Consider the following 20637-nt stretch of genomic DNA (forward strand, 5'->3'; position numbering starts at 1 on the left):
CAAGGAGCTTAACATTTCCTCTAATCTCAACAACACCTCTGTTAAAAAATTTCTTGTGGACCAAGGCTGTATCTGGCTGTTCAACCTGCCTCATGCCTCTCATATGGGTGGATCCTGGGAGAGGATGATTGGACTTGCAAAAAGGATACTAGATGCAATGTCCAACAGCTCGGACCTACAGCATTAACACATGAGACACTCTCCACTTTAATGGCAGAAGTTACTGCCATAATCAATGCTCGACCTCTTGTCCCAGTGTCAACTGACTCAGATGACCCATTCATACTTACACCTAATGCTCTTCTAACTCAAAAGGTCACAATTGCTCCTGCCCCACCTGGGGATTGGGTCAAAAACCTTCATAATCGACAGTGGAGACAGGCACAACACTTGGCACAAACTTTCTGGGATAAATCGAAAAAGCAGTACTTACCTCTTTTGCAACCAAAAAGAAAGTGGAGTTCTAATAAGCTTGACCTTGAACTAGGGAGCATCGTACTCTTGAAGGATGAACAACAAAAAGAAATGAATGGCCTATGGGAGTTGTTACTCAAGTCTTCCCAAGCAAGGACAACAAAATCCGTAAGGTGGAAGTCAAGGTCTTTAATAAGGAAGGCCCAAAGGTCTTCATACGACCTATTACTAAGACAATCCTTCTCCTTACTCCTGAGAAACTTAATTAGGTCAGTCTAAATGACTCGTGAGTAGTGACGTGTTATCTTAATGTTACAAATTATTTTGTGTTTAATTTGGTAACCCATTTAATTATTTAATGTTATCCATGGTACTAATTAACCTGTTCAGTTTTGGTTTAGAGCTCCCTCTAGTGGCAAGTTTGATGTCACTGTAATTCTGTTATTTCCGGTATTCACGTGAATCAGGGAGTAAAAATGCTCCATGCGGGCATCGGTAATGATGGCTCTCTTTAATCGCCATATATTTGTGTAATCTTTAATCCTGCGACAGCATCGCTTGTAAGTATTTGTATAATTGATGTGGATGTACATTATACTTGCATATGAGTGTTGTTATGGTTTAAGATTCTTTTCTTTTTATAATTTTCCATCCGGCTATTGCATTAGCCACATTGTGCTTTAGCGTCATGTGTATTCACTATTGATATATTTATTTGTTCATTTGTAGTTTCACTCCATACCCAGACCATTAAACCTGTGGACAAATGAACTTATTGTCTTCAGAGTCGTATGAGGGAAGGGAGTTTATCTGACTGTCAAGGCACTAACACATGTTGAGGACAGTACAAATATCATAAGGGTATCCTGCGTTCATCTAAGAAACATTGCTAAGATATGAAATATGTCATTACATAATGCAGAAAAACTAGTTCATGCATTTGTTACCTCTAGGTTGGATTATTGTAATGCATTACTGTCTGGATGTTCCAGTAGGAGCATAAGCAAGCTCCAGTTAGTGCAGAAAGCAGCAGCTAGAGCCAGAACCAGATCTAACTAGAACCAGAAGATATGAACATATCACCCCATCTTATCTTCATTGCACTGGCTCCCAGTCAAGTTTTGCATTGATTATAAAATACTATTACTAAACTATAAAGCACTTAAAGGTTATGTGCCACAGTACCTGAGTGATCTTTTGTTTTTTTAAGTTCTGTCTTGCCTTCTTTGATTAAAAGGTGTAGGCTATCTGGTAGTACCTCAAGTACAAAAGGCTACAGCAGAGGGCAGATCTTTTTCTTACAGCCCCACAATTAGTGTTCAGGACTCAGACACGGTCTCAGTGTTTAAGTCCAGGCTGACACCATATTCGTTTAGTCTAGCTTTTTATAAATAGCTTTTCTTAGGTAAAGGAGCAGATCTGGAGGGTTCATGTGAGTGTTTAGTAAACTGGGATGTCTGGATGCTGTCAGCTTCCCACCCTCGCAAGCCACTTAGGTTTAAACTGTGGAGTGGTGGGATGCTGTAGATCCCAGGAAGCCCTCACGTATCTGTCACCTTCTGGCTCTAGCTTTTTAGTTATGCGGTCATAGCTAGTCTTGCCGGAGTCCCCGTCTGCACTTTTTTTTGCACATAATAAGTCCCTCTCTGCACATAATTTACATTGTCCATCACCTGATTACAATCATACCTTACAATTTTCTCCTCTCTATCGCTCTTTCTTGCTACATATGCCACTCCCAAGCTCCCAGTGTTCCAAGTTCCTAGTCTGATCCTCTCTTCATCCTCTCTTGATCCTGATGTTCTAAACCCTGGTTGGGGTCTCATCACCCGCAGGTCACCTTGCTAGGGACTGATCTGCATGGTCAGCCAGTGACTCATAGGATTGTTGTGGATGGAGCCACCCAGAGACTGTCATGCCTTCTTTGAACCAATGTTGTGTGAGTCAGCTGTATAGTCTGGCCTTTATCAGCAATCATTTGAAGACTTTGACAGGAAGGAATTAGTGTTGGGTCTTTGGTGAACTCAGAGTTTGCAATGAGCCATTAGTTCCTCAGGAGCTCTCAGTTGCACTATTATAAACTGTTGTAGAAATGTCATTATTTACATTGACATTATTTCCTGTCCAGTGTCACCCAAAGGAGGATGCCTTCTGAACCTGGTTCCTCTCAAGGTTTCTTCCTCATATCATCTCAGGGAGTTTTTCCTTTCCTTATTCTGCTCATTAGGAATAAGGATAGATATATAGTATTTTAAATTTTAAATTAATATTTTTAAATTAATTCTAAACTTTAATTGTATGTATTCATTTATTTATTTTCCTTTTTTTGCTTCTTCTTCTTCTTCTTCTTCTATATCTATTTACTTTTTTTTTTTTTAATCTCTCTTCTGTTTCTATACTTCAAAGACTCCTCCCCTAACATCTAGTCATGGGCTGACACCTTCTTAATTATTCCTAGCTTGTATAAGAAAGCAAGGGTTAACTTGAAGATGAGACCCTCCTAGATGCTAAATAGTGTGGCTTTAAAGCAGCATTCTCAGCTGTAATCAGGCCTCATCCTTCCTGGTCAGTCAGCAGCCCTTGACACAGTCAGTTGAAAGGCTCTCCAGTCTATCCTCATGAGGTTGTCTCTTGACTTCATGTGGACTAGACTCCTTGCACCAGGGTTTTATATTAGATAGTATTTTTTGTCACCAGGATTTTCCCCATTCTTTCTTTTTCATTTAAAAATAAATAATGCATTAAATAATGTAATTACATGAACCCATGGCCTAGAAAAGACATTAAAATGAACACATCCACCTCTTCAGGTTTAAGGAAAGTAAATGTAAATGAATTCAGGTAACAATGTCTTCTCTTGGTTTGGGTTTAACCTAGATAAGGATTAACCAACATAAAGACCAGATAACTTTTTATGGGAAAAATGCAAGCCATTCTAAAGCTGGAAAAAGAGGAAAAATCAATCAAATCCACTGAATATGCATTGGGCAAAACCAATACAACAATTTGTAATGTAGACATGGAACTGCTCAGCCAAGGAAAACAGCAGCAGATGATGACAAACACTGTGAGAGCTGTGAAAACAACCTAATAACAACAGTCACTGACCAACAACCTTCAGACAATCCCCACACCTTAAGAATTATTTGAGAGCAGAAATATAGAAGCTATACCACAAACCACAAAAAATTCACGAAAATTCACAATGAAACAGTCAAGGCACAGAAAATCTAGAAGGAAGATCATCTACCAACATGATGGAAATGATCATCATGATCCAGAACACACAAGTTTATCTGTGAAACATGTTATAGGTAGTGAAATGGCTTGGGCTTGATTTGCTGCTTTTGGAACAGGCCCACTAAACTTAATTAACTCAGTATGGTAGAAGTACAATGAATTCAGAAATTTACAGAAACATTCTTTCTGCATTATATTGCACTTTTGAATAAAGATCAAGTAAAAGTTCATGGTATAAAACCAAATCAACTGCAGAGGCATGCATGATTTCCAGCAAAAAGGTTCCCTGTGCTCCCTATAAACACCTTCCATGTGCAAAGCTGTTTGTGCCATCAAATTGAATGCACACACAATGGTTGAATTACATGCAATGTATTTTTTCTGTCATAATAATAAATCTACCTTTTCTGTCTCTGATTTCAGATACACATTTGCAGTTAAATGCAATAATATTGTCTCTCAGGTTCTTTGTCATCGAATTGCATCTTTTGCAAAGGTGATGATTTTACTTTTCTCACAATCGTTTTGAGAAGCACATTAAAGCTAACTGTTTTTATGTTTTCCATTCAAATGTCCATCACACTTAATGATATGAACTGTTTATGAGTGGAGAACCACCAAGGAAGCATACAATTTGAACTGTTCTTACTGTCCAAAATGGCACTGAATCTGTGAAGATTTGGCCACCCATATCTTAGTATTCTGCTGGCCTTTTCATTAGCCTACATGGTTGTGTTTCTGCCAGCAAGTATTTGGAACGTCTAAGTGATCAGGTGCATCCTGTTTCCAAAGACTGATGGCATCATTCAAGATGATAATGCGCTCATACAAACAGTAAAAAGAATTCAGTCTTGGTTTGTACGAGTATGAACATCAGTATCTGCCAGCTCAATCACCTGACTTAAAAATCATTGAACCATTGTGGAAAATTTTGGAGAGAAGAGTGAGAAAGCAGGTTCCCTGCTCCAACCTCTCTGAAGCAACTAAAAGATATTTTGTTAGATGAATGGTACAAAATTCTGCTAGAAAATAGTTAGAAGTTGTAGGAATCTATTCCAAGAAGCTTGGAAGCTGTATTAAATACAAATGGTGGTAGAACACCTTATTAGTAAAGAGATATTACATATTGTGTCCACATTGTTTTGTCCAACCCCTGTATAACGCTAAATTAACATTCTTCAGAATGTAGCATGGTATGTACTGTAGCATGTCCTTTGGATTTGCATGAACTTGAATGACATTTTTGTTTCACACATTCAATCTGGTTGCTCATATGTATAACAGCATATAACGTCAACAAACAGTGGAGTAGCACCAATAAGCAATCATTTCCTAAAGATAACCTAAAGAATTGAAAGGCTTGTGTATCTTGCAGCTTCTAGGGCAAGACAAATTTATTCAAGCAGGATAAAGAAGTTAAAATTTTTTATTAAATTTTATTTACAACTATGTTAAGATCAATCATGGGTGTAGATTTAATGTAGGTAAAATATTTTTGAGCTTGTTTCAGCTAACTGCAAAAAAAGCCTGAATAAAACCTTTTAATTTACTCAAAACTAGTCCATCATCTTGCATGAAGATCTGGATGAGTACATCCGTTGAGTTTAAAAAGTAAGGTATTGTTTGGACCAGGATCAGGAATATGGAAAACTTGAGCTATATTTTGAAAACCATTTATTAAAAAAATGTAAAATATTAAAAAAAAAAAAAACAATAAAAAATTTGCCACAATATGATCACCTCTAGTCCTAAAAGAGCATGGGGTCAGAGGTTAGTCAGGCTGTCCTGAGGTGATAAAAGTCTTTCTTTTTCTCTGTCCCGATTCAGAGGAGGAGTCAGTTCCTGCAGTTGTTGCTGCTGACTGTTCTCCAGCTCCTCCAGTCTCCTCTGCAACCCTGATAACTGCCGTAAATATTGCTCCTCCTGGAAGAAAGAAAATATTTTTAAAAGCACAAAGAATGTTCTAAATACAAGAGTCAAAAATAATTGTATATAATAAATATTGCACTAAATAACTCCATATAACCAGAGAAACTAATCTCTTTAAGACCATTTTAATATCTGGGCAGAATTATGGACACAGCTAAGAATAAAAATGCAGTCATTCATAAAATGAGTGTCATTCTAAAGAGTTTCATTCATGACATAAATTTCATTCATTTTAAAAAATTAAATATATTTTGTTCTTTAAGATATCTCTTGTCTTAGCAATCCTGGTCTCTGGAGCTGAACCCTATTAAATCCTACTTCAGTTAAAGACTCTGAGCGGAGTATATAAATAATTGGCATGGAGGAGGTTTCCAGAGCCCTCTACAGGTGTCTCTGACATAGTACACAAAGAGGCTCGGTGCCCTTTTTTTTTTTTTAAATAAAATACTACACTCACGATCCAAACTCTACAAACAAATAATAGAAGAAACAATTTATCTTTCTGAACAGAGCAAACCTTTGTCTGAAAAATACAAAAAACATTTTGTAATACTAGTCATATAAGTGATTGTATTATGGAAATATTACTCAATGAAGAAAGCAAGCAGGAATAAAGTTGAATGGAACTATGAATGAATTAAACTATACTGCATCACCTTAAGCTTTAATCAAGACAGCAATTAAAGATAAAGTATGTACTTCCATATTGCCAATGGTAATGTTTTACTGAGTTCAGTTCAGTTCACCTGCTGGGTTATAAAGCTGCACTCAGGTCCTGCATTGAGCACTGAGTGGGGATGAGACATCGAGGGCATGTGGTCTCCCAAAAGCAGCTGGCGAAACTCCTTGTGTCTCCTCTGCAGCTCTGTTAGACGTCTGATAAGTTGAGCATGCTCCTCAGCAAATGAGGGATTTCTGAGACAAACATGTACAAATGTGGGTTAAAAGACAAAAAAACAAAATCACTTATTATTAAAAAGATTTTGTCAAGTCATTCATACTTCTTGGACAATGAACACTCAATTTCCAGTTCTTCTATCTTGGCTTCAAGCAGCTGTAATTTATCCTGCAGTTTCTTCTCCTTTGCCTCAGTTAGGGTCTTTCTCTACAAAGGTAAGTGGGAGAAATAATTACATGGTGAAATAATACAAACATTAAAATGAAACATAACATTTATTCATTTCTTGCTTCAAAATGGAAACAAAATACAGGTGAATCAGATTAACCTTTTTTCTGGCTTCAAAACAAAAGCTATTGCAAAAAGCTTTGTTTTTTTTAATTACTGGGCATAAGAAGTGATGCACAGCAACAATAATAATTCTATTAGATATGATGTGGCCTGTAAGACCCTTTGTAGTTAGTGGAAATAAAATACATTTGAGAACATGACAGATACAGATAAAGTCCGGAAAGACAATGACCTTTTTTTGCGCAAGTGCAGCTTTTTGCATGCGCTGTTTTGCTTGGCTGTATTTCTCCTGCAGTTCTGCTTCTCTTTCCTGGAATTTCTGTTTCTCCTCCAACCATTCCACACGTCTCTCCTCTTCCAGCCTGAAACAGATAAGAGGACAGCTGTGTGAGACTAGAGCTCTGGTGAAGAAAGGCAAATGTGATGTTTACTCAGAGCCGATCAGCCCTATACGCTCACTACGCAAGTTGCATAGGGCCCCGCAAATTATGCAAGGCCCCGCTTCCCCCTGCCCCATTTTACAGCGCGTGTTAATGTTTACTGTGTAGATGACAATATGAAGTGGAGCTATTCATCTGCCCATGAAAAGAGAAAAAGGAAACAAAATGAGAGTGAAATGCGAGAAAATCAATCAGGTAAACTTGTGTTCTCTTCAAGTTTGATGTCAGCAAGAGCAAATAAAGTTGATGTGATTCTGTCTCTAGTCTCTATCTGACTAGCTAAATTAGCTGTGCAGTGCTGCCAGTGCATCTCTTGGCCTGTCTGTCACACAACAATTTATTGCGTGAACATTTGTGTGAATAAACACCCAAGGGCAACGGTGTTTATAAACGGCAGCTCGATAACTGCGTGAATATGGGTTCATATGCGCGTGCAATCGTGCACGAAATGACGCGTGCTTTCCAGCAACATCTGTGTGGGGACCAGTACAAAAAGTAGGGTGATAGCGCTCCTATATGACAATGTTTATAGTCTCTCAGTCAAGGTTACAACAACGTTAATGCAATATGGAAACCAATGGATTTACATTGGAATGGGCATAATGCCAGGTCAATATGAATGCACATTCCTCAGTAAATAATAACCATCAGGGATCAAGTATTGCTCTCATGCATACTATAAAACACAGTGATACTGTATGGCAAGCCATTTCAGCTTTTATACATTCACATGATATGGATTGTTGATAAAGAATTCAGTTTTCAATACTTAAAATGTAAATATTAAGAGTGTGATTTCTAGTAGTAACCATATTTTTGATATCAGGAATTACATTTAAATTCACTTGCTTAAATTCAACTCAAAATTCTATTTAAAATATTCCATTTTAAACTTTTTTTTAAAAGGAGGGAGGTTTGTAGTGGGAGCAGTGGGGTGTCAAGTGTGAATGTGTGGCAAATGGTTTACATAACTCACGGGTCAGGTAGGAGGGTCCCTTAGCAGAATTTTGCTTAGGGCCCCAGTGAGGTCAGGATCGGCTCTGTGTTTACTGTTTCAGTATGCAGCTGATGTTTGTTATCCTGCCCATCAAATCAATTTCAGAACCCAACTCAAATTTAAATCTTAATTTTGTGAATAATTTGTGAATTAAAAGATATGGTGCAGGGGTGGATTGGGGTGTCAGAATTATTATTATTATACATCAGTAGTTACTCTACTAGGGGGCAAAACAGCAGGACTGTAACATGTAAAATTGTTTGACAAAAAAATGTAAAGCACTTAAAGAAAGTACGATAACTCTTTAGGGTACAATACACTGTTTGACATGACGTGACATGTCATAATACTGTATTCTTCTTAGCTGCTGGAACTGATTTAACCATTTTTCTCTAACCTGAAGTTTCTCTAACCTTGACCTTGTATCAGTGAGTTTATGCACTGTGCTTCTTCTACATCATGGGCGGATGAGATAATAGAATGAATCGGTAGTTAGTTGTCTATTAATTATGTCAAGATTATTAAAAGAGATAATAATCTCTGGTTTTCGAAGGAATAAGCTCTGAATATTTTGAGTTCAACATTTATTCAGGAACAGGAAAAAACACCAAACAGCTACTTAACTAAATAAGGACAGACTACAAAGGGAAAGAGCACATGTGGGGATATGAAGGAGTGAGAGTGAAATGAAAATCAAAGCATACAGAAAGGTAGCATTAAGTTTGTACCTCTCAGCTTCCTGTTGTGTTTTCTCCATTTGAGTGCGAGCACTTCGTAACTCTTCTCTCACTCGTTCCAGACTCTCCCTCAGCCTTCCGTTGGTGTCCATCAGTTCACGCTCTGAATATGACAGAGTGCTGATTTGCACATTTAGCTCTGTGTTGTGCTGAAAAAAAAAGACGAGTCGTGACATTAGAAAACTGTCAGAAACCATACAGGAATCATTTAAGTATAAACAGACATATTTCCACAAACTGTCTGATATTGTCTCCAGTCATGGACAGGTTTAGGACGTACTCTTCTCAACTCCGTGTTCTCTGACTTTTGTCTCTCCAGCTCCTCTAGCTGCTGTGCCTGCTGCTGCATTTTAGCTCTAAGACATACAAAACACGGACAGATAAACAGCTAATACTGATATATACAAATCCTATGAGTGTAAGACACAGAATTAAAATACAACAGTGTCATGTGATGGTGTATTATCACAATATTTTAGCTGACATTATCTTTTTTATTAAACCGTTCAACATTAAATGTGTTTGCTTTATGTTTTGTCTAGAGTCGGACAAGGGTATGTATAGTATTAGAGCTAATGTAGTTGTTGCTGATTGGCATATTTAATTCTTTTTACACCAGGCACCTTGCAACTCTCTCATTTTATCAGTGGGAAGCGAACCTGGGACATGGTGGCTGGATGCTGTCATTGGACCACCAGAGGTATTAGCACCAATGTACTGTAATTAAATTTACATTTACAGCATTTGGCAGATGCCCTTATCCAGAGCGACATACATAAATGCTTAAATCTCTAGCATTGAATACATTAATGCTGGCTACATACTAGGCTACATACTTAAGATACCATGAGTTTAAAACAGTTGTCACAAGTTACAATGAAAAAGTGTCAAAGGTGTTTTGTTTTTTTTTAATGCAAAAGATAAGGAAAGAAGTGCTAGTTGAAGTGTTTCCTGAATAAGTAGGTCTTCAACTGCCGCTTGAAAATATCCAGTGACTCAGCTGTCCGGACCTCTAGGGGAAGTTCATTCCACCACCTTGGTGCCAGAACAGGGAAGAGTCTTGTAGTATACTTGCCTCTTACCCTGAGAGATGGTGGAACCAGTCGAGCAGTGCTGGTAGATCGGAGGGTGCGGGGTGCAGTGCGAGGAGTGATGAGGGCTTTGAGGTAAGAGGGAGCTGGTCCATTTTTGGCTTTGTAGGCCAGCATCAGTGTTTTGAATCTGATGCGTGCAGCTACCGGAAGCCAGTGGAGGGATCACAGCAGCGGGGTGGTATGCGAGAACTTTGGCAGGTTGAAAACAAGCCGTGCAGCTGCATTTTGGATCATTTGCAGAGGACGGATTGTGTTCATAGGTAGACCTGCCAGCAGTGCGTTGCAGTAATCCAGCCTAGAAATGACAAGAGACTGAACAAGTACTTGAGCAGCCTGTGTGGACAAAAATGGCTGAGTCCTTCTAATGTAGAGAAGAAACCGACATGAGCGAGTCACATTAGCAACATGAGAGGAAAAGGACAGTTGATTGTCCATGGTTACCCCAAGGTTGCGAGCTGTGGCTGAAGGGGAGATCAGATCGTTGTGCAAGGATATAGCAAGATCATGACCTGGGGATGAATCACCTGGGATAAACAGCAGTTCGGTTTTGCTAGGATTGAGCTTTAACTGATGAGCAGTCATCCATGATGAAATTTCTGCCAGACATGCTGAGATCCGATCAGAAGCTGTGGTATCTGAGGGTGAGAAAGAGAAGATAAGTTGTGTATCATCAGCATAGCAGTGGTAAGAGAACCCACGTGAGGAAATAACCACCAAGAGAGTGAGTATACAGGGAGAAAAGAAGAGGACCGAGTACTGAGCCTTGTGGGACACCAGTGGAGAGTCTGCGTGGAGCAGATGTCACTCCCTTCCATGTTACCTGATATGAGCATCCTTCCAGGTAGGAAGCGAACCATTCCCAAGCTGATCCGCAAATCCCAAGACTCCTGAGGGTGGATAAGAGAGTCTTGTGGTTGACCGTATCAAACGCTGCTGAAAGGTCAAGGAGGATAAGGACAGATGACAGTTTGGCTGATCTAGCAGCATGTAGTTTCTCAAAGACATCCAAAAGGGCTGTCTCTGTGGAATGAGCTGCTTTAAAGCCAGACTGGTTGGGGTCTTGGAGGTTGTTCTGTGGGAGATAGACAGACAGTTGATTATAGCCATGCGTTCAAGAATTTTTGAAAGAAATGAGAGAAGTGACACCGGTCTGTAGTTACTGATGTCTGATGGATCCAGAGCAGGTTTCTTTAGGATGGGAATAACCCTTGCTCTCTTGAAAGTAGTTGGTACCTGACCAGATGCTATGGATCTATTGACGATAGTGGAAATGAAGGGCAGAAGGTCTTGCGAGATGGTCTGGAGCATAGTGGAAGGGAGTGGATCCAATGGGCAGGTGGTAGGATTGCAAGACTTAAATTTACCACAGACTTTACACTGCAGTGGGTCCACAACACCCAGCGTATGTTTTCAACATACTGTGAGAAGCTGAAATGCTCCCTTACACCAGAACTTAAAGATTTGTTATTCTTACGCCAATACTCTTTATGCTATTATGTTAGCACCTTAGCTTGTGAAAAGCAACTTGCTTAGAACTTGCTTTGTTTATTTCATTCTGCTGATTCTTAAATGAGGATGTTTCTTTTCAGAGATGGTTGTGTGGGCTTGATGTGGGTTAAATGTTTTACACATAAACTGTATTTTATCATGTACAGCTTACATTCTTATGCAGTCTATTTAAAGCATTGATTAGTATGCAGACAAATTGAACCAAGAACCTTGTATTGAGAGTGTATAAGTACGCATGTGATCCACCGTAATATTACAACCCTAATAAAGCATAATAGAGTTAATCATAGTGTTTGCAGACATCAGAAAGTTCAATGGAGCACCAAGGACAGATTGTACTGCCACCTGGATGTTAACAAATTCAGTTCTACTAAAAAAAAAATAGAAGGAATGTAAAATGGAGTATGTGGTGATTGGAAGTGGTTTATCATGCAGCCAGACTGAAAATGGGATTAAAAAAAATTTAATTCCATAAAACAAGCCCTGAGTGGAATGTTTTTAAGATAAGATAAGATAAACAGTGGGGAGAACAAGTATTTGATACACTGCCGATTTTGCAGGTTTGCCGACTTACAAATCATGTAGAAGTCAGTAATTTATATTATAGGTACTCTTCAAATGTGAGTGACGAAATCTAAAACAAAAATCCAGAAAATCCCATTGTATGATTTTTAAATAATTAATTTGTCTTTTATTGCATGACATAAGTATTTGATCACCTACTAACCAGTAAGAATTCCAGCTCTTGCAGTCTTGTCATTTTTGTCTTTAAGCCCTCCTGTTCTCCACTCCACTCATTAGCTGTATTAATTGCACCTGTTTGAACTCGTTACCTGTATAAAAGACACCTGTCCACACACTCAATCAAACAGACTCCAACCTCTCCACAATGGCCAAAACCAGAGAGCTGTGTAAGGACATCAGGGATAAAATTGTAGACCTGCACAAGGCTGGGATGGGCTACAGGACAATAGGCAAGCAGTTTGGTGAGAAAGAAAGCAACAACTGTTGGCGCAATTATTAGAAAATGGAAGAAGTTCAAGATGACGGTCAATCTCCCTCGGTCCTGGGCACCATTCAAGATCTCACCTGGTGGGGTGTCAATGATCATAAGGAAGGTGAGGGATCAGCCCAGAACTACACGGCAGAACCTGGTCAATGATCTGAAGAGAGCTGGGACCACAGTCTCAAAGAAAACCATTAGAAACGCACTACGCCTCATGGATTAAAATCCTGCAGCACATGCAAGGTCCCCCTGCTCAAGTTAGCGCATGCCCAGGCCCTATTGAAGTTTGCCAATGACCATCTGGATGATCCAGATTAGGAATGGGAGGTGGTCATGTGGTCTGATGAGATAAAAATAGAGCTTTTTGGTCTAAACTCCACTCGCCGTTTTTGGAAGAGAAAGAAGGATGAGTACAACCCCAAGAACACCATCCAAACCATGAAGCATGGAGGTGGAAACATCATTCTTTGGGGATTCTTTTCTGAAAAGGGGACAGGACAACTGCACTGTATTGAGGGGAGGATGGATGGGGCCATGTATTGCGAGATCTTGTCCAACAGCCTCTTTACCTCAGTAAGAGCATTGAAGATGCGTTGTGGCTGGGTCTTCCAGCATGACAACGACCCTAAACACACCGCCAGTGCAACTAAGGAGTGGCTCCGTAAGAAGCATCTCAAGGTCCTGGAGTGGCCTAGCCAGTCTCCAGACCTGAACCCAATAGAAAATCTTTGGAGAGAGCTGAAAGTCCGTATTGCCCAGCGACAGCCCGGAAACCTGAAGGTTTTGGAGAAGGTCTGTATGGAGGAGTGGGCCAAAATCCCTGCTGCAGTGTGTGCAAATGATCTCTGTAATTGCAAACAAAGGTTTCTGTACCAAATTTCAATTTCTGCTTTTCGGATGTATCATACTTGTCATGCAATAAAATGCAAATTAATTACTAAAAAAATCATACAATGGGATTTTCTGGATTTTTGTTTTAGATTCCGTCACTCACAGTTGAAGAGTACCTATGATAAAAATTACAGACTTCTACATGATTTGTAAGTGGGCAAACCTGCAAAATCAGCAGTGTATCAAATACTTGTTCTCCCCACTGTACCATTGAACTAAAGTATAAAGTAAATGTATAAAGACACTGAAAATATAGAAATGTGCATTAGTGAACTATGAGTACTTGATATTCTGCAGCTCTTTGCGCACAGACTCCTCCCCAAGCCAAGCAGCACGAAGACGATCCTCATATTCCTCATTTTTGGAGTTCCCTGTCGTTTCCTGTAAAGCCCTCAGCTGCTCCAGCTCCGACAGACGATTCTCCAATTCTAATCTGATGCAGACACACAGAAACAATCAAATCATTATGTTATAAATACAAAAAATATGAACTGAATAAATTATGACCTGACTTTGAAATAAATGTATACATTATAAATGGAAAGCCTGGAAGGAAACATAGGAAAGAACGAACAACTTACTTCTCTTCCTGAAGCACAACAATTTTTTGCATCTCTTCTTCTCTAGCTCCCTGTATTCTTAGCATCATTTCCTGCTCTTTTTCTAACAGCAGCTTCTTATTCCTCTCATCTGCTGCAGTCAAAACTTCAAGATCTGACTGCAGACCTGAGACAGAGAGAGAGCGACAGAGAAAAGTGTTTTTTGAGAGTGGGCCATTTAATAAAATATTTTCTTCTCGAGTTGTCTAGAAAATAAAGCTAGTATGTGAGGCACAGTGAGAAATGGGAAGGGTAACACTTGTCAAAACTTACTCTCTACTTGAGTTTGCAGTTTGTCTCGCTCCATTTCCACTTCGCTGCTGGCTTTCAAAAACTCCATCTTTACATTAGCCAGTTCCAGCCTATGGGCATGTTTAATTTCTTCGACCTGTTTCATATGTGTTACAAATTAAATATTTAATACAGAAACCCAGACATTTTTATACTATGTGAAAAAAGTACAGAGAATGTAAATCATGTAAATCTTTGCACATCTAGGCTGAACGGACCTGACTGTTCAGAGCTTTTATTTCCCTCTCAGCCTTGTGCAGTTTGCCAGTGAGCAGAGTGTTCTGCTCTTGGCTCAAGCGCAGCTCCTTCTCCACGCGGTCTAACTGCATGAACACCGACTGCTTCTCAGACTGTAACATACCAAAGAGTGACATGAACATAAAGCCATTATATTAACTGCAAAGCAAATCCTGAAATAGCTCATTTGTATTTATGATCTTAAAGGCAGAAGTGAAATTTATTTGAAATTTGTTTCCAGCAAATTCCTGTATTCCAGCAAAAACAAACACAAAAACAAACACATGTAAGTTGAGGCCTTTATTTACTGCTCACAGCTCTGCACATACCGACCAGCTCATCCTCCGTTCATAAGAAGCCGTTTCATTCGCTGTATTGAATGATGTTTTTTGTTTGTTTGAGTTTTTGTTGGCTCTTTCTTTAGTTTGCATATTCATGCCAATAAAATCAAATGACTGCTTTTCACTAAATATTCTTGATGCCATTCTCAGGCCCTGACCTAGTGAATTTGCATGAAGATGATGGTTTTGAAAAAGCCTCCAAAAACTTAAGTCACTTTGGATAAGGTTTCCTGCTATAAACACACACAAATAAGTTTAAATAACTTACAGATGTTGCGCACACATTGGGCCATAGTTATCATGGTGGACACAAACGATTTATGAATATATAAGACCCAATGTGTGAAACATCTGTAACATATTTTAATTCTTTATTTTTGCTCATTTTTATGAAGGGTGCCAATAATACCCAATGTAATGAAAACAGAATGGAAACAGACAGTCTTAGTCCTAGTCTTAGTCCCATTTGTACAGAAGTCCTCTTACCTCCAGGGTTTTGAGTGCAGCCTGTGACTCGGCCAGCTGCCGGAGCTGGATGCGGTGCGTATTTTCTGCCTGTGTTCCTGTGCTGTCCCTCTCTGCACGCAGCTCAGCCACCTCGGCCTCAAGGCTGCAGAGCCGCTGATGAAGCTGTGCCTTTTCCCTCAACAGCGCTTCCACACGCTTCCCATCGCTCACACACTCTCTGCTCTGCAGCTGTGCACTCAGCTTCTCCTTCTCCCTCTCCAGAAGAGCCAGCTAAAATTAAATTAAACCCAAAAAAAGCCAATGCATCTTTATAGCATTACTGCAGTTTAAGTGACAGTGCTGGGGTCAATGCATGCAAGCAACAGAAGACATACATCTGCACTGTGACGGATTCGCTGCTCCTCCAAAATGCGCTCGTGTTCCTCTCGCTGGTGATCAAACTCTGATTTGAGAAAGGTGAAGTCGTAGCGCAGCTTATTGTATTCGGATCTGTATTTCTCAGCTTCCTGGTACATGTAGAGAAAACACAGACAAATAAAGAACCAATTGTTTTGATTTAAAAACATTTTTGAATGTAGCACATTTTTGAATGTAGTCTGACTTCTAACATTTAGGGATGATGTGAAACAACTTGACACCTCCATATGTGCATGTATGTGCGGAAACCTTCCCAGAATGCACGACTGGTTAAATAAATAGTGCTGTAGTAAATACTGCCGTTCCCTTTCTTTTTCTCATCTCGTAGTCACACACTCTATGGTCTGCTGTTCTGCACTGCAGTCATTGAATCTGTCCTGTGCACATCCATCACCATATGGTTTGGTGCAGCAACAAAGTAGGACAGGAACATTTAAAACAGTAAAAACAGCAGAAAAATAATGCCCCCTGCCCACTCCCCAGGACTTGTACGATACAAGAATCAGAAACCGGGCAGGAAAAATCACTACTGACCCTTCACACCCTGGACACAACCTCTTTCAGCTCCTCCCTTCAGGCAAGTGCTACACAACTTTGTTTACCAAAACTGCCAGACACAGGAACAGTTTCTTTCCCCAGGCCCCTCATCACCCTGATTAACAACTCACCATAATTATATTCCCTACTTCATAGCATAAGTACTGCATTATCAGAACTGTCAGTCATCACATCATCAGTTACACACACTACTGCTGCCGCTGCTGCATATTGCACAAAAGCATAATATTGCACAATATTGTTATTTGCACCATGCACTTCTCACACTTTATGAACATAACTGATCAGTCATATATTCTGTATTCATATTTAATACTCATACTGTCTATTGTATCACACCTGCATTGTCTTGTATAGTATAGTGTTATTTATGTCTGTACTTTTGAGAGTGACAAACAGCTAGAACCAAATTCCTTGTGTGTGTCAACACACTTGGCCAATAAACCTGATTCTGATATACACTTAAGAGCTACAGATGACATCAAATGACAGATGAGTGCACTTTCTTCAGCCATTTTCACGGCTAGCAGTGAAAAAAGCATCAGCACTGGCTTTCAGTGCAGCACAGTCCTACCAGGAATCCGACTAGAAGAAAGACAGAAATCACTTACTTCCTCTAGCTTATTAAAGCGCTCCATGATAGGAACTTCCATCTCCTGCTGCACCTGGGCTTTTAATAACTCCAACCGCTGAGGCGTCATCACCTACCACACACAAAGGTGTACACACACAATTAAATTACTCCAACACTCATGAAATTTAGAGTACAATCAATTAAATACATTTATTATCATTTTTCCTTCATTATCAGGAACTTAAAACTTTCTAGTTTGTACATATACACAACAGGTTACAGGATTTTTAGATGCAAAGCATGTCTTGGATCTGGAACACACAGACTCCACAGACTGAAGGATGTATTTTATGATGAGTTATTGGCACTTTACCATCTGCTCCAAAAATATACAATGAGACACCAGTAGATGGACACAGTTCTTGTTGTATATGTTTAATACCGATGTCTTGTATAGTATAGTGTTATTTATGTCTGTACTTTTGAGTGTCACAAACAGCTGGAACCAAATTCCTTGTGTGTGTCAAAACACTTGGCCAATGAACCTGGTTTTGATTCTGATTCTGATTAAAGGCCATTCTTTTACAGAGATCACATGTTGGATGTTCTTCACCATTTAGCAGGGAAGAATGCATAAGTCTTGCCTGTCCAATACGGCATGATGTATATACAGTATAATCAGGTCTAGATTCAGAGAGAAAGTTGAGGATTAGCAGGTTTCCAGAGGTGACTGTCACAGCTGCAATTTTCTTTTACACCAGGAATGGCTTGGTACAAAGCTTACATTTACAGCATTTGGCAGACACCCTTATCCAGAGAGAATTTTTTTCCCTCATTTTATACAACTGAGCAAATGAGGGTTAAGCGCCATGCTCAGGGGCCCAGCAGTGGCAGCTTGATGAACCTGGGAGTTGAACTCACAACGTAATTCAATGCCTTAACCACTAAGCTATCACATCTCCACACAAGCTTGGTGTTTTTGGGGGTTTTTTTTCAGCCTGTCTTGCTTGATTTTTTTACTTAATGCAGGAAACATGAAACTAGAAGACACTATAGTTATTGTTAGATTACTAAAGTTATTGTTTAAAACTGTATTTTTACATGAGGCTTATCTAAAGCAATATTACTCTGAAACCAGTGATGGCTCAAGGTGTGTTCAAACCCCAGCAATACCAAGCTTCCACTGTTGGACCCTTGAGCAAGGCCCTTAACCCTTTCTGCTCCAGGGGCACTGTATCATAGCTGTATCACAGCTCCACCTGTGCTCTGTCCCCAATTTTCAAAGATGCAAAAAATAAATTCCACTGTGCTGTAATGTATGTGTGGCAATAATAAAGGCTTCTTCTTCAAATAATAATAATAATAATAATAATAATAATAATAATAATAATAATTAAGCCGTCTTGACAAAAGGTAAATATTTCCATGTACAAGCAGACACACCTCACTAACCAATGCTAACCAATCAGCATTTGCCTGTAGACCAGTGCATGCACAAGCAGTTGGTTTGTTGAGAATTTAAAAAAAAAAAAAAAAAAAATCATCACACATATGTATTCAATACATTTCCTGTCTGTGTCTTTAAGCAGAAGTGTAAAGCAAAAATAAATAATTTCTGGATTAACTGTTTTGATATACTGTTCCATTCGGAACTTTTACAAACCAAAGATTTAAAATTCATCCAATGAAAATGTCTCAGTTCTCATTAAATAAGGCACAAACATGAAACCTTTCCCATTTTAAATTTTAGATACATTTATGCATGTACCTGTAATCTGAGCTCCTCAAGCTCTCGGGTTTTATCCAACACTTCTCCTCTCAGGTCTGCCAGCAACAGATGCAATTTCTCCTGACCAACCTGCTTCTCACTCAGCATCCTTTTGAGCTCACCCTGGAGTCGCGTACACTCACCCTGCAGTCTACACACATCATTAAAATGATTTAAACTGCTACAACACAATAAATAAGTTTCTCCGTCTAAAGCAACTTATTTCCTATTGCAAATACAGCTGAAGAACCATCAGACCTTGTGTGCTCAGCTTTCAGCGTCTGATAGTTGGTTTTGTGATTCTCACAGCGCATCCGTTCATCAATGAGCATCTTCTGGAGCTCTGTGTCCAAGCAGTGAAGTCCTAATGATCCTGGGTTTGATTTCTGGGCTTTGTCACTTCGGCTAGCCTCCAAGTTTGGAAACATGGCTGAGAAATGACTTGGTACACCACCGTCCATTTTTCTTCAAGCCAAGGACAAAGACAAATGGGTCAGTAAACCTTCAGCACAAACCAGAGACCTGGAGGAAACCAATCAACCAACACACACAGATGAATACGTGCTCTACACTGCAAAGAGGCTCATCAGGGAAGTGACATGGAATCAGCAGCTTCACATGATTGCAGCTTGTACAGTTAGGTCTCAAGTGATTTCTCTGTTGTGGATACGGAGTGTGTGATTACACAAGTGCACACAGAGGAAAGCACAGCAGTGTGTTGTCTGGGCAACTGAAGCTGACTGAGTAAAGCTCACGTGTGTGTGTGTGTGTGTGTGTGTGTGTGTGAGTGTGTGTGAGTGAGTGAGTGAGTGAGTGAGTGAGTGAGTAATAAATAAATAAATAAACCCTTATTTCACACACACAGACACACACACTCACTCTCTCTCACACACACACACACACACACACACACACACACACACACACACACACACTTAGATCATCTGAACCTTTATTCTGTGAGAATGTTTAGCAAAGACAGAAAGTGAACAAAACTACAGCGGATAGATAATAAGTTTGTTTAGTAAACAAACATTACCTTATAGTAACACCAAACCCTGTCGTATCCGCTACAGAGAGCAACGCGGAGGTTCCGGAGTTGTTGTGCTGAATCCTGACTGCTGGTAGAATCCGAATCCTTGGAGAGTCCGCGCTGGATGACGTCATTTCCGAATTCCGTGTGTTCGAACTACAAGTAGTAAATAACACGTCCCCACATTAGTCGTTTGTTAGCAGCAGGCTAGGCAGTTAACTGTAGATTTTAAAAGTCGCGTATCTCTGTTTGGATGTTAAAGCTATTACTGGTGCATATAGTATAAACATTTAAAGGTGCAGTGCTTCAGAGTGTTCTGATGAACATGTGAATGGCAGCTTTTCTCTCCTGATGAAATGTTATAGACATGATTAAGGTGTTACGGTAAGAGCCCTGACTCTGACTCAGCACCTTTAAGATGAACTTTTAACACTCTTATATCAGTGTCTGATCTTACTAACAATAGGTGATAAACGGTATTAAAGTCAGTTTTCACACCTAATTTTGTTTGTTCACTACGAAACCATACCTCCGATTAAAGAATGAAAAACTCTAAATGTCGAGTAAAAGCGATTGTGTATATGGTGGAAGTATATATGTTCTCTGATGCCCTCTAGTGGCAGGCTGTGATGTAGCGTGTAACCCCGCCCATTCCCAGGATAGTGAACACGAAAAACTTGTTTTAAGTTATATCTCCACAAATTACTGTGGGAATAGTGTTTTGTTGTGTTTACAAATTCAGTTAACGTTTATATATTTTACCCCAAGTACTTTTTCTTTATGATGTTATGTATTTTTTTGATAGGAGTTATTTTTTATTTGTATAAGGTGTGTGTGTGTGTGTGTGTGTGTGTGTGTGTGTGGTGTCAGTTTGAGACAGATGACATTTCTGAAATTGAATCTGT

At 39.4% G+C, this 20637-nt stretch overlaps 1 protein-coding gene across 3 annotated transcripts; it reads right to left on the reverse strand.

Moving 5' to 3' along the window:
- Positions 1-5066: 5066 nt before the first annotated feature.
- Positions 5067-19881, reverse strand: cep83 (centrosomal protein 83). Of its 3 annotated transcripts, none has more exons than XM_060887510.1 (16): positions 19739-19881; positions 18958-19164; positions 18700-18850; positions 16969-17061; positions 15757-15888; positions 15401-15652; positions 14555-14686; positions 14319-14433; positions 14028-14172; positions 13730-13879; positions 9227-9302; positions 8938-9095; positions 7005-7134; positions 6585-6688; positions 6330-6498; positions 5067-5577 (listed from the first exon to the last, which is right to left on the reverse strand). In XM_060887510.1, the coding sequence occupies exons 1-16, from the start codon at positions 19864-19866 to the stop codon at positions 5419-5421; spliced, it is 2301 nt and encodes a 766-aa protein (XP_060743493.1). In that variant the 5' UTR covers positions 19867-19881; the 3' UTR covers positions 5067-5418. The 3 variants fall into 3 exon arrangements, with proteins under 3 accessions (XP_060743493.1, XP_060743492.1, XP_060743494.1); XM_060887509.1 differs by having other exon boundaries at positions 9185-9302; XM_060887511.1 differs by having other exon boundaries at positions 9185-9302; positions 18958-19221; positions 19739-19868.
- Between the last annotated feature and the right edge of the window lie 756 nt (positions 19882-20637).

Source organism: Tachysurus vachellii, chromosome 14 (genome assembly GCF_030014155.1).
Source record: "Tachysurus vachellii isolate PV-2020 chromosome 14, HZAU_Pvac_v1, whole genome shotgun sequence".
Taxonomy (NCBI): Eukaryota; Metazoa; Chordata; class Actinopteri; order Siluriformes; family Bagridae; genus Tachysurus; species Tachysurus vachellii.

Bases quoted from the DNA above. Each gene is read 5' to 3' on its own strand.
- cep83 (XM_060887509.1), bottom strand. From the start codon at position 19,866: ATGACGTCATCCAGCGCGGACTCTCCAAGGATTCGGATTCTACCAGCA. The intron at 14,434-14,554 runs GTCCGTTCAGCC...CATATGAAACAG, and splicing joins TAAAAGCTCTGAACAGTCAG to GTCGAAGAAATTAAACATGC. The intron at 7,135-8,937 runs GTACAAACTTAA...TATCTGTTTCAG, and splicing joins ACACAACAGGAAGCTGAGAG to GCTGGAAGAGGAGAGACGTG.